Raw genomic sequence first — 14,123 nt, 5'->3', positions numbered from 1 at the left:
CTCCCATTGATTTTCTATGATCAGCCATATTTGACCAGAAATTTGGCATGTACAAAATCTTTAGTTAAAAAACCCTAACACTTAAAGACTGTGGTTATCATTCCTGCTATATGTTCAGATGCCTAATACGGTGTAGTCAAAATTGGCAAGAACACTTATATCTGTATATTGTTTTTGCTCCAAAATCATCGTGTTTCATGAGCGTTTCACGCATTGAGACTGTATAGTGAATTTGTGTTTCATCTACTCAGTACGTCAGCCAGGACAAGAGCTTCTACCAGATAAAGACATTCTAATAGTTCCCACTATGTTGCTATAAGTTACGGCTCCTGTGCTACAAAATAGCTCGGTGTTTTTGTGCCATTGATTGCTAACTGTATGAGTGCCAGCCATGTCTGGCTGCCCTGCTGGGTGGCACATCATTTGCCGTAGCATAGGGGAGGGAAGGATCTCAGCTGGTGGGATGTCCGTGTCTCGTCGAGCATCAGTGACCCCCCTCCAGCTGCCCGCAGTTGGGCCCCCACTGTCTGAAGAAAGATGTGTGAACTGGACTGGTAGAGAACAGAGTAAAAACAACCTGCAGGTTGACTGCAAAATTGTGCATTTAAAATCTGAACAAAATAGGTATATAATGAACAAAACATAGACTGATATACAATCTGTCTCTAAGCAGGTGTAAAAATGCACAATTCTTATTATTAAAAGTTATTTAGGATACTGTATATACTGTATATGTGAATGTGCAATGCAGTCCATCAATATTTGGTAAATTATTGGTTATTTTGGCTCTGTACTCATGCACATTTGATTTTAAATGAAACAATGAATATGAGGTTAAAATGGTCTTCGTCTGTCATCTTTAATTTCATGGTATTTTCATCAATATTGGGTGATCTGTAAATAGGAATTACATCCCTATTACAGTCTCTCCATTTTAGGGGGCCAAAAGTAATTGGGCAGTTGGCTTCTTAGCTGTTTCTGATTTGTCAGGTATATTCAATCACTTCCCTAGTACAGGTAGAAGAAATCTTTCAGTATCTAGTCTTGATTCTATGCCTTTGGTTTGCCTTTGGAGTTTGTTATTGGCATTTGTCAACATAAGGACCAGAGTTGTGGCAGTGACAGCAACGGAATCCAGTATGAGGCAGAGAAGTAGGAGAAAAAAACATAGGCCAAACAATAGGCTTACCAAAATCAACTGTTTTGGAACATCATTGAGACGTCCAAATACTTACGGACTGCACTGTATGTTTATGTGCTCTGACACTAAACCAAATGTATCATCTTTGGCTATTTACTGTCAGGTAGGGGCTCTATAGCCCCAGCGTGTCTATTAGACTAAAGCAAAATGGCCATTTTAAAATCTAATCAGACTTTAGATGCAGGGCACTGAAGGAAACATAACAGATTCTGGCTTGTCCAGAAGTTCCAGTCTGGTGATTAATGAGTGAAATAATGTACTTGGGAAATGAGCAAACACTCCCTAGCTCCTCACTTAGTGCTTGAGCGAGCCAGTGATGAGGGCAGACCAAGGTGAGATTCTAACAGGATTGCACCAGAGTGAAGCATCACTGAGCCGGGCGAATACTCTCCAAGTGGGAGTGAACAAATCTGCAGTGGAAAAAAAAAGAAAAAAGCAGAAGCGGTGGAACTTTTCCAGAACGGCAATAATTAGATTCAGTTGAGGAACCGCAGTTTTAATTTTAAAATGTGAGGGGCGAAAAGATTTCATTTAAAGAGGCAGTGAGCGGGGTGAGTTTTAAGAAGACGAACAAAGAGCAGAATGTGGGACCGTGCATGGGCAGGAGGGCAGTTGGACTTTCACCTGAGACGTTATTAATTACCTAACTCCCGACATTTCTCACAAGGAGACTGAAAACAGTGATCTGACTAACATCCTCAGTAACCAATTACTTACATGTGGTAAATGTTCTTGAACAGGTTGTAAAAGACAATACAGACTTGTTCTGCATTAAAAGTGTTTCATTGTGTGGTATTTCCTGTGTACATTGTGATCGACTTCACAGGATATTGTATCATGCTTCTGCCATGTTTATTAATTTGCAGTTACACACACACGCGCACACACACGCACACACACGCACACACAACCACACACAAACACACATACACATGCATACACACCACCATCACCACTATCACCATCACACAGAATCATGTAGCAATCAACACTAAAGTAAACAAGCCAAATTTGTAGAATTTGTGAGTATTTGGCAGTCATAATTATCCATGGGAATGAAGAGGTATTCTACTTATTCTGAATTTGAAAATGTGAACCTACCATGTTGTGATGATAGCTTATTTATGAAAGGATAGCCTGCAATAGGTCTTTGCCCTTAATGTTGATTTCTACAAGCAATCATTTTTCTTCATAAACACAGTTTGCCAAGTTTGTTTTTGTTCTTGCTGAACTTGCCAAACAGTGTTTTGTGAAGAATAAAATTAAGACTTGAATTAAATTATTCATCAAACAGTACATGCAACTGTTTCCTCTTTGCTTGTAAATCAACATGTATCTCAAATGGTTGATATTTAATAGTACAAAGATTTACTTGTAAATTAATCTCTGTTGTAATACACTGCGTGAGTCCAAGCAAGTGTCATTTCTATCAAAAATAAATGTATTTTGTGCCTTGTTCCTCTCTGTTTCAGTGGTAGCTCTTGGAACAATTTCTGCAGTTGAACAGTCTGTATGCTGACATTCCTGTAGCTGTTCCTCCAGATGCTTTAAATAGATTAAGTTGTGGAAAATCGTGTCCTTTGTGTATGCACTTTAGTAAGTCGCTCCAGATAAGAGAGTCTGCTAAATAGCTAAATGTAATGTGCAATGATGTTAGATCAATTGTTCGGAATACCATTCATACCACGGTCCTTTGCAGCTGATTTTCGAGTTAGTAATCATGTTGTACAAGTGGTTTTAGGCACAGTGTACAGTGGTCATTTGAAACAGATGCTCCCACTGTGATTAGTTTTCAGGGCATGTAAGAGACTGTAATCCATTTCAGACATCTATGAAACATTGCCTGGGTTCAGCACAAGAGCAGAGAGGCGAAAGGCACTTCATCTGTAATACACTGTGTAGACTAATATCTGCTTCTCTTTCTCCCCCGCATATTGCAGTGAGATATTGATCTGGCAAAATTGTGTCATATCGAAGCTGTCTGTTGTGATATTCATCATACTGTCAGTTCTCCTTTTGCCTACAAGTTATTAGAAGATAGAGCTGAACGGTTTAGCCTTAGGAATGTTGCAAACAATTTATCAAAATGTGAAATTATAATGCATTGTTATGTAATATAATATGCACATGGATCTTGTTCAAAGCATACATTAAGAGTGTACTGTAATCATAAGGACCCAGCCAGTGTGCTATCAATATAGCTAGATGAACAGTAACCTTCCATGACAGTTCAAAAAAGGAGTACTGTTTTCCTATAAGCTCTAAAGCACACTAAATTAAATCCTCCGAAACTCTGAATCAAAAAGCAATTTGCTTGATGTAGGGCAAACATCCTCACTTTAGGCACTGGTCAGACCAGGCTTGTCTTTAAATGCATGAAGTTCAGAATCTCTATTGTCTGCAGTGAAGGCCTACCAGTAGTGAGGGAACGTGTCGCTTTGGTCCAGTCCCCAGAGCGCTACGCTACTTATTGCGGTCTTGTTTATGTGTTCCCTCCGCACGTAGTCAAGATATCGCTCCGGAAGAACCACGGAGATAAATGCGGAAAGATTCTTTTGAGAAATTGGTTTGACTGTCCTCCTTTCGCAGCGTACAAACTTTAACTTTGGTTCGCAGGAGAGCTTTGGCTGTCACGCTCACGGCACCCTTGTTTTGGAATAAAATTACGGTGGCGGCGGCGGTGTTATTTTAAGCAGCATTTAAAGCGCAGCTGGCAGAATTTATCAGAGCCGGCCTAAAGTGATCTAGAGCAGATGAGTCGGGCTGCGTAAACAATATCTAAATATGCAAACAGTTCTCTCAGCAAAGGAACTCGGGGGAATAGGCTGGATTATTTCTGACTTTGAACATGGGAAAGAAAATGGGGCACTGGCGTAACCTCTTTGCATACAGAGATCTCTGTCATATTATGTAAACATCCCTCTTCCTTTCCCACTACGAATCACGTGCCTCTCTCCGGATTATTAACATTTCATTAATTATTAATGGAGATAAGGAAGAGCATAAAGAGGAGATAATTTTTTGTTTAATGTTTTACGCGGGATTCTGATTCATGGTCCAATTAATGTTAATCATTACGGATTTCCTGTTTAGCTTGTACTTAAATTGTGTTTGTCTCAGGGTGGAATACATTTCCTTAGCTTTCTCCATCAGTCTTGCACCACAAGATCACAGTGATTGCATCAGTGATTGCCCTATTTAATTGGACATTAAAAGCAATCCAGTCTTCATGATTTAATTTCTGAATTTTTTACGGTATCCCAAGCTACCAATTTGTATGAATGAGTAATGACAAACATGTGAAATTAGTATTGGCATGTCTGTGTTGTGTAATGCTGTTGTATTTAAATGCCAGTTAGGAAGTAATATTTGGCTTCCTCGTATGAACAATAACATTTCACTTGAAGTATGTAATTACTAAGCTGTAGCATACTCATTTATTAATTGTTTAATATATTGAGGTGATTGACTTTATATCATGTTTGACTATCTTAAAGGGTATTGGTCACAGCGTAGTTGTTTGTCTATTTATTTTCTCTAAACACAATAAATATCTACTGCCTCAGTGACTTTCAACAGGAATTTGAATAAAAAACTAGATTTTATTGTGTTGTTTACATGGTTTGCAATGTGAAAGCCATTCAATATTATTTGGGATGATTCATAATTGGTTAAATATGGTGCCTGTGGTTTCCGGAGATTCATTGATAAATATGCACAAAAAGTGCTGTAAACTAAAAAGTCATACAGTTATTGGTATAAGCTTTATTTTCCAATGTGTGCTTTATTAATGATTCAATGGAATCAAATAAACTTTCACATTTTTTGAAAAAAATTCCCCAAAAAACAGGTTCCACAATTATTGGCACCCCTGGTTTAATAGTTTGTGCAAACACCCCTGGCAAAGATGACAGCCATGAGTCTTTTCCTATAAATTTTGATGTGGTTTGAGAACACATTTGGAGGGATTTTGACCATTCCTCCATGCAGAACTTTGCAGAATCATTATTAACTTTGAGATATTCCCTCTCCAGTTCAAACCATTGTTTTTTTTTTTTAAGTCTGGAGACTGAGATTGCCATTATATAACATGGGTGTTGTTTTTACTTTATGTGTGGATTTAGCATGTACGTTTGGAGTCATTGTCCTGCTGGACAATCTACCTTTGACCAATCCTCATCTTCTTGGCAGAGACAACCAGATTTTCTGCCAAGAATTCCTTTGTTGAATTCATTGTGCCATTGATCTTAAATAATGCCCCTGGACCACTGGCAGGAAAACATCTCCAAAACATCAGTGACCCGCTGCCACATTTGACAGTAGGTATGAGGTGCTGCTCCTGGTATGCACTCCATTTTGCCACCAAACTTGTTGATGGTGTGTATAGCCAAAATGTTCAATTTTGGTCTCATCTGGCCATTGCACTCTCTTCCAGTCATAATTCTAATGAAGTCTGGCAAACTCAAGATGCTTGGTGTTGTTTATTATGCTCAGTAAGGGCTTTCTTCATGCCACCCTTCCAAAGAGTTTGTTGTTATAAAGGTGCCATTGTGTCATTAATTTAGACTTGGTGACCTGAAGACACAACCAATCTTTGCAATTCTGAAACTGCGATCCTTGGGTCCTTGAGAAAATTTGTAACTACGTTACCGATACAGGCATTCTAGCTACGTTTCTCCGAGTTAGCACATTTTTATAATGAGAAACTATTATGCATTTGGTCCACTTGTCCGTTGTCCTGAAAAGGACACTGACATTACCTTATTTCTGAATGTGGATTTCTAAAATACAGAGAAGGTGAGGTCCCCCCATGCTTGTTTTACCCACATGTTACAAAATAAGGAACTGCTCTCGGTAAAGCAATGACATCTTAGGTTACACAGACCCGTGAGTTTTACACTTTCAAACGGTATATACTATTTGAATATTGCACTGTGAAAAAAAGGAATGAATGCAAAGAAACCCTCACTGGCCCAGCCCTGGTGATGCCTAATGGGTTAACTGCAGTTAAATCCCACAGACGCCTGAATCTCTGCAAACTGAAAACAAAATGCTGACATTAAAATATATTAAAATATAATCAGTGATTCTAATTGTGTGGTTATTTATTGCTCATTAATATTAATGGCTTAGGCATTCTCCCTTTACTTATTCTATAAGAAGCATTCAAGACCGTATTGTGCACCATTGCCTGTGTGAGGAATCTCCCGGCTCTGGACTGTCTGAATGCCAAGCAGACATACTGTATATGCGGACCCAGATGCAGATTATTTGGAACAAGTATGGGCTGAGGATAGCGTTAAGGGGAGTCTGCGGGACTGTCTCGTATTTGTTTGCAATTAAACAGTCAAGCATGTGGACAGGATGAATAATTGAAACTGCAGATGCACTGTGTACAGTCTTGTCAGGGATGGTTAGAAATTTTGATTAATCTAGAGGAGGACATTGTGAAAAGTTTGTTTGAATGCCTGACAGTTGTGCACTTTACCTCATTTCAAGTGTTGACAGGGTAGCAGACGGCTCCAAGGGAACTGTGCTCCTTTCATACTTGAGTAATTGATGAATTGTATGCAATATGCAAATCAGAATCCATAAATCTTATGAATGACAGCTTAATTTATGTGAGCCTTAATGAATGCAGGATTAGATTTTAATTAAATATCCTCAAAGGCACCCTGACTAGTAAGTTTCTAAAGCCTTGTTTTGATGACTTGTCTCCCATGCATTGCAGTTCATGAAAATGAGATCAGTCTGAGGAAATATTCAACAATTAGATCAGACCTGTTTCATTTTGTTAACCAAAGCAGTGGCGATTACTAAATCGTATAATGCTTTTATTTAGTCAAAGATGTTTTATGTGTGTGTGCATGTTCACACGTGTACATTTGTGTTTGCGCATGTGCCTCTGTTAGTCAGAGCCAAAGGTCTCATTGTGTTTCATGTTTAAAAGGTCTTTCATGTTAACATTCTCGCATTCCCAAGAAAAGCTGCTTACTTAATTCCAGGTTGTCCAGACAGTAATGTCAAAACAGTTTCATTATTGCTGGAAAACAAATGTTAATGCCATTTAAAAAGGGTTTCTGGTCAGAACTGTTCTATGTGGGTCTTTTCAGAAATGTCCATATGGATCATGTCATTAATTAACATGTGGCAGTGTGCTATAGCTGCACACTGAAAGATGATAAGTGACTAGTCAGTGGTACTCCATTTGTAAATTGACACATGGATGCCTTGTGTAATGACTAATTATAACACAATAAGTCCTACTTAAGGGCAAAAAAATATATGACACATAATCTTTTTTGGCAGAAATAAGCTTCAAGACAATAGCTTGCTCTATCCAATTTCCTGTTATAATGCGTCAAGCATGATTTCTACTTATTTAAGGGAAGAGTAATCATCATTTGACACATCCGCCCAAAGATCCAACCACCAGCGATTGATTGCAGGAATATGAATGTCAAATGAGGAATATCAGGAAAAGGAATATCCAATAATAAACTGTGAGTTTATTATTGGAGATACTCTGTGCTGTTTGCTGCTGTGGTCAACTTAGGCTCAATATTAGGCTCAAAAGGAATTGATGGTGGGTTATGATTGGAAAGCTATTTCTAAAAACTATAAAAAATGTTTAAAATGTATTTTGTACTTATAAAGTTGCAAGTAAGCTACGTTATTAGTTTGCTTGCTAGCCACTTAGCAGATTTTGCAATACACCTTGCTTGTTAATGGGCTTGGTGACAGTCATCATTAGCTCTGTAATATTCATAATCTTGATTGATGACAATATCAGAGTCATTTGCAAATTTGTTCATCTTTTTTCTCAATATTACCACTCAGCTACCTGCAACAATGCAAAACAGTGCTGAAACAAAGTGTGGATTACAATTACAATTTTTCAGACTATATGCTATACTGTACAATAGGAGAGTCGCTTTGGTGAAATTGTAAGTTCCTTTGGATAAAAGTGTCTCCAAAATAACATGTAATTTAATGTAACTGTATATGCCAAAGGATGCAATTGCAGCAGGCACCTCTACCAACTGAACCTAGAAGGAAAAGGTACTTTTATTAAAATATTTATTATATATAAATTGTTGCTTGGCTTAATGTTCTTAATGTTCAGTAAGGAGCTTGCTTTCTTTGTGAGACCTTGTTTTGACTGCTGGTCGGCACCCCAGTAAACAAGTCAATGAGGCGTGAACAGCTATCACCATAAAATAAATGAAAAACAAACAGGAAAATCCCTCAGTGAAAATGCTATTCACTGCAACAAAAGATAATTTATTTACTCCCTGCTGGAGAGAGATAAAGAGAAGGAACAGTTTGGGAATGCTTTGTGATAAGTTCACAAATGGCAATGACTGGTTAATATAAAGGCCTGATAGCCTTACATTCAAAAGACAAAGTGCTATTCATTCTGAAATAGTTTATAGAAATGGACATTATATTGGCTTGTGGTGGGGTACTGTTATTCATTTACAGCATTGACAATACATCAATACAACCGCACCTCCGTAGTGTGGTATTACACAAGTGTAAATAAGGAAAAAAGGTAAAGAACATAAGAATTCATAGTGATGTGAGCAGGCCATTCAGCCTATCTAGGCTCATCATTGGTAGTACTGGAAGTACTGGAACTTTCAGTATTAAGTTTTATCAGCTACTGGACAGATGAGTTATGTTGTATATGATTTATGACATAGTTTTAACAACAGATTTTATGATAAATGTAACAGGGAATCTACTGTTTATTTTAGATTATATGCAGCTTTGGGGAGCATTCAAATTAGCATTATATTTCTGAATGCCAAATCAGTTAGTTATAATTTGTTGCTTTGATACTGCTTTTTTTATTTTGCGATAAAAAGTTTCCAAAGCTCAATTTTGCTCTAAAACTTAAATGTTTAAGTCAGTTAAAAAAAACTGATCAACAATAATGCTTTATTTATTTAGTTAATTGTTGTTTTTAGTGTGTAGAAATGTGTACTGGCTCATTTTACAGTAATCACTTTCCTCTCAGCTGCAGTTTTGTATCAGATTCTAAGTTCCAGCTTGAGCTTATGGGTCAACATGAACCAAGTAATGGAAACAAGGTTCAGGGAAAGTTAATCACTATTTTCTTTCCATCGTGTTTGCAAAGCTATAAAAGGAGGAAGTCTACATTTGTGACATTTTTTCCTAGATTAGGACCCTGGAGTGAGCATGGTCTGTTTTGTTTCCTGAATTGAAGTCTTGAATAGAGAGCTCATTTATCTGATCTTTTACAGGAAAAAAGCCCTCATTCATCAACAGTTATAAGAAAGGAAAACATTTAATCAGCTAAATGCATTTTTCAACAACTTATTTTATCCACCTGTTACTTTTACCCTAGTTTGGAAATCCAAATAGTTTTTCTAGCCCCATCTCATTGCTGCAGCCTCCTCTGGAGAATACATTTTAGCGTGCATGTGGTACAATTGCAATAAAATGTTTGTGAACCCTTTGTAATTACCTAGATTTTTATTTAGATTTAGAATGTGGTCGGATCTTTTAATCTAAGTCACAATTATAGATAAACACAATATAAACACAAACAATTTCTTATTGATTTCATTGAGTAATCATTCACAGTGCAGGCTGGAAAAAGTAAGTGAACCCTTCAATTTAGTAACTTCCTCCTAACGTTTACTGTAGCTGCTTATAAGATCGCTGCTTTTGTTTAGTTGGTTAATTGCCTACCATTAAAATCCTTTTCTTGAAATATCTTGGTTTCAGTGAAACTCTACGGGCGCTGCTGCAATGTTTGGAACTATTAAGACTCTGCCATTAAGACTCTGCCATTGCTCTAACAACAGTCCCTTTGGAGTGAAAGCAGTTGGCACAACTCTCTCTTTCTATGGCTCTGGGTTTACTGTCTTGGTAACTTGTGGGAGGGACAAAGTGAGGTTTCAGATAATATAGACCGGTGGTTTCCCAAACTTCATATGGATGTCCGTGTTAACTATCACATTTGCAGCTCATTAGTAGAACAACAGTAGGCTACTATAGCTTCTAACCTCTTTTCATCCATTTCTTTGATGACAAAACTCGAAAATGCAAGTTCAATTCCAGACAAGTTTCCCTGAAAAGATCTATTCTGCAAATGATCGTTTTGGAGCAGATAAAGTGTGTGAACAAACACGAATGTATAAACAATTAGCCTATCCAATTGTATTCCATGAGTGAGCAAAAGGCACTGTATACTTACTGCAGACATATATGTACGTATGTGCTAAACACCCAGTGGTGTGCCTAGGCCCTGGCTATCCGCCTGATACTTATTTACATTTTAACATTTGATAAAAAATGTCATATGTTATATTTCTGTTTTTTTGTTCCAGTTAATTATAAATTTATGTTTGATTGGTCATTGGGGGTATATTACATGATTGATAGGAAAATAGCAGTATTACAGTATATGAAGGTTTGAATTAAATGTATAGAAATATATTAAAGACACATCAGTAATTACAGGCTGTGAATATATATTTTAAAATATATAGAGCCGGCATATAAGTGTTACCAATGACCTCAACACTGAAGCTTATGTTACAGTACAGTATATCTCTTATATCTCAATCTGTAATATCCTAATGTCAGGCTGTTTAGAAACACAGCATCCTTTGCTGAACAGCCAGCCAGACTGTTTGGGTGTAGTCTAGCCAGGGTTCCTCTCATGACCCACAACATTAGCCTTGTCACACTTTTCCCTTGAAAACATGTCTAAGGGAGGAGCTTCCTGTAAGCCTTTGAAAACACCTATTGATTGGCTGCATACAGTCAAAATATGTATATTGGCCATCCTGTTTTTTTTAATGTTCTGTCTTGGCGAGATGACTTAAATTCCCATATTTAATTTTGCTATTGTTATGCTTTTCCCAAGCAATGGCAATTTTGCCCTTCCTTTGTTAAAGCAGTGTGCTGTAATTACATGAAAGCAATACTGTAAATAATGTAAAGTTTTACTATCTCTGTTGTACATTTGTATGGATTCTTTACATTTTTCATTAACGGCTGAACTATGGATTTGCCACATTTTCTTTGTGGATTTCTGTTGTAGCTTTCCCTGGGAAATTAAGGGTATTCATCACCGCCTTAGCAACTGAACATATGGGTTGTCTGACAGGGTCTTCCTTTGCTTGCAAAGTGTTTGTGTTTTTTAGCGCTTACAATTACATTATCATGAAATTTGATCACAGGAACTTTTTTTCGACAACTTAACACTGCGCTTCATTGCGATTGCTTCTCATGTACCTACCGCATATCGACAATAACGGCAACACACGGCGTACAACCTAAGACCGTCTGATTAATTCATAACCTTAAATAGAGATATAAAAATGGAAATGAACACATTTCTGAAGACATTTTTACATCACATTAAGTATTGGTCGTTTCATGTGCACAGCCATTAATAATGATGTAATAAAACATCCCATAAGGCATGTATCGACACTGCGGATTTTACTTCCTCTTTCACACCGTCTCTCAGTTAACCCCGGCCTTATATCAAATAAGCCGAATGTTTCCGTAGGCAGACATTGCCTTTTAATTTTCCGCAGAACTATAAGGTATCATTCATTACAACGGGCTGAACATATTCAGCTCATAAATCAATAGTGGCTCGATTGCAATAATTATAACAAGTTAACATGCAATTTCAAACCTGAGCACCGTGTGCTGGGTTGTAGCATATGTAAATTAGGTAATTCTAATAGTGCCGGGCATCGTAGGTAACGAGGTGCGGCCTATGAATTATGCATCAAAAAGCGGTTGATCTCCAATAAAGGGAATGAATTCAGCATGTAATCTAATTACTGGAAGTGGAAGTATACCGTGTTGACCTGCGGAAAGCAACTGTCCTTGAAAAGAAATTTGTTTTTACATAAATATTAGCCCTTTGCAATTGAATTGCATTCTAAAGTGGCCAGGGTGTTATTTATTCTCTCTCTCTCTCGCTCTCTCTCACTCACTCACTTTCTCTCTCTCCCTCTCTCTCTCGATCTCAATCTCTCTCTGTATCTCTCTCTATCTCTATCTCGATCATTCAGTTACTCTTTTAGTGTTTAATAAAGGAACATCTCAAGTAAAAAAATGATGTCCTTCTCTTGCAGCTCCAGACCTGGGAGACCTCCAAAGAGAACACAGGGCGTCACTTCTCCGGAGAACCCCCACATCATGCCACACACTGTACCTGGCCTTATGTCATCAGGAATCATCCCCCCCACAGGTATATTTGGGCTCCTTCTCTTCCGCACTTCCTTTCAAAAGTGGGCTTGTATACGACACCCTTCCAAAGTGGAAACGGCAGGTTCCCTACAAATCGGTTGTTGTCCACCCTGCAAGACTTTTTTGGGAATAACTTGTATAAAGACTGCTGTAGCACCTGTCTCAATAGGACTGAACCAACAGAGGAAAGAATAAATAAAATAAAATGGGCCAGAAATATAGAGTTACTGTTAGCTAGCTAGGCTTCAGTGGTAAGTAAACCTGGTGATGTTGAAATTATAATCCTGAGCCCAATATCACAGAAAAAAACCCGAAGGCACACAATGCAATTAACATAGATAGATCACACATGACTAACGCACATTTACAATGGTCAAAATGTAATAAAGAAAAAAAATCTGTTGCCGCACTTCACAGTTGGAGCTCAGTGGTTTTGGAGGAGAGTGGAGATTTACGTGCTATAAACTATTTCCTTGAGAAATGGCTGAGCCCATCCCACATGTAGGCCTAATTTCTCTCCAGGTTTCAAGGACAGTTTGTCCGGCCGAACTTCCCGTCCTCGAAACTTGGTAGATACTCGCTTTACCAGTCTCACAAACCCGTCCAGTTTTGGAAATTTTGGAAACCGCTGCAGCTGCGTTGAAGATTTTCAACGCGATTTCCATCCTCCATATTCTAGAACTTTCAGCTGCGAACTCGCTCACTGTTCTGTATGTGCACTCTTACCAGTCCGTTCTCTAAAAAAAACTGATACCCAGAAATTAGTTTTAAAACAAAGTAACAAACTCAATGCACAGCCACAATCACATTAAAGGTCACCATAAAAAAAACAGAACAGAAAAACAGGCATGGGGTAAACCAGGGCTCAGTATCACATTTTGAAAGAAAAAAACAAGAAAAGAATTTGCCCATTGCACAACTTCTCCTATGTGTGCTGCACTGCCTTTGATTGTTTTGACATAATGCAATTGTGTTGGAGGACATATTATTTATTTTTTTATTTTAATTTTCATTAAATGTTAAATGTCCCTTGTAGTGTTGGTTTTAGTATAGTGGAATATATGGTTCTTGAGATTCTTTAGACTCTTCTGCAGTGGAGTGTTACACTCTACATTTTGATGCATACTATCAAAGGCTGATAAAATATGCATTTAACACATCATAAAATCAATAAAAAAACGTATTTGAGATTTATTCTCAGGATTGAAAAGCGGTTTACAGTCTGTGTGTAGTATGTAGTAGTATGACATGGTCATGTGATAGGAATAATTCAGATTTCTTTACAAAAACAGATTCCAATATTTGGCCAGAAAAATGTTCAAATAAATAAATAATCAAAATAGAATGCATCAGAGTGAAACGGTAAGGCCGGCAGTTTATATCACTGTATGTTGCATTCGGCCTGGAGTAAATTTTAATTATCCTGATTAGGCCATAGTGATGTAGGCCATTAGCTCAGAAAGTACCAGCAGCGACTATTTGTGCTGTAATTTAGCCTGAAGCATGTCGTATTCCAGCTAATGCGTTTGCTCTCTAGCAGGTTACACAGTCACGGCTTCAAGTCTTTACTGGGAAATGGACGATCATTGTATTACCTTACAGTTGCATCTTACTAATGTGCTGTACCACATATTGCATCAACTTACAATAACAGTTGTTTTAACTATTAGTT

At 37.7% G+C, this 14,123-nt stretch overlaps 1 protein-coding gene across 4 annotated transcripts in view; it reads left to right on the top strand.

Moving 5' to 3' along the window:
- Positions 1–14,123, top strand: part of LOC133125045 (dachshund homolog 1-like) — a 101,251-nt gene that overhangs the window by 42,261 nt on the left and 44,867 nt on the right. For all 4 annotated transcript variants that reach the window (XR_009708377.1, XM_061236745.1, XM_061236744.1 and 1 more), the window contains exon 2: positions 12,337–12,452. Coding sequence is in view for 3 of the 4 variants with exons in the window: in XM_061236745.1 (XP_061092729.1) it covers positions 12,337–12,452 (116 nt within the window). In the remaining variant the exon portion in view is untranslated. The remainder of the gene's footprint in view (positions 1–12,336; positions 12,453–14,123) is intronic.

This window comes from Conger conger, chromosome 3 (assembly GCF_963514075.1).
Source record: "Conger conger chromosome 3, fConCon1.1, whole genome shotgun sequence".
Taxonomy (NCBI): Eukaryota; Metazoa; Chordata; class Actinopteri; order Anguilliformes; family Congridae; genus Conger; species Conger conger.
Note: the sequence above shows the minus strand (reverse complement) of the source record. Positions and strands in the feature narration are given on the sequence as shown.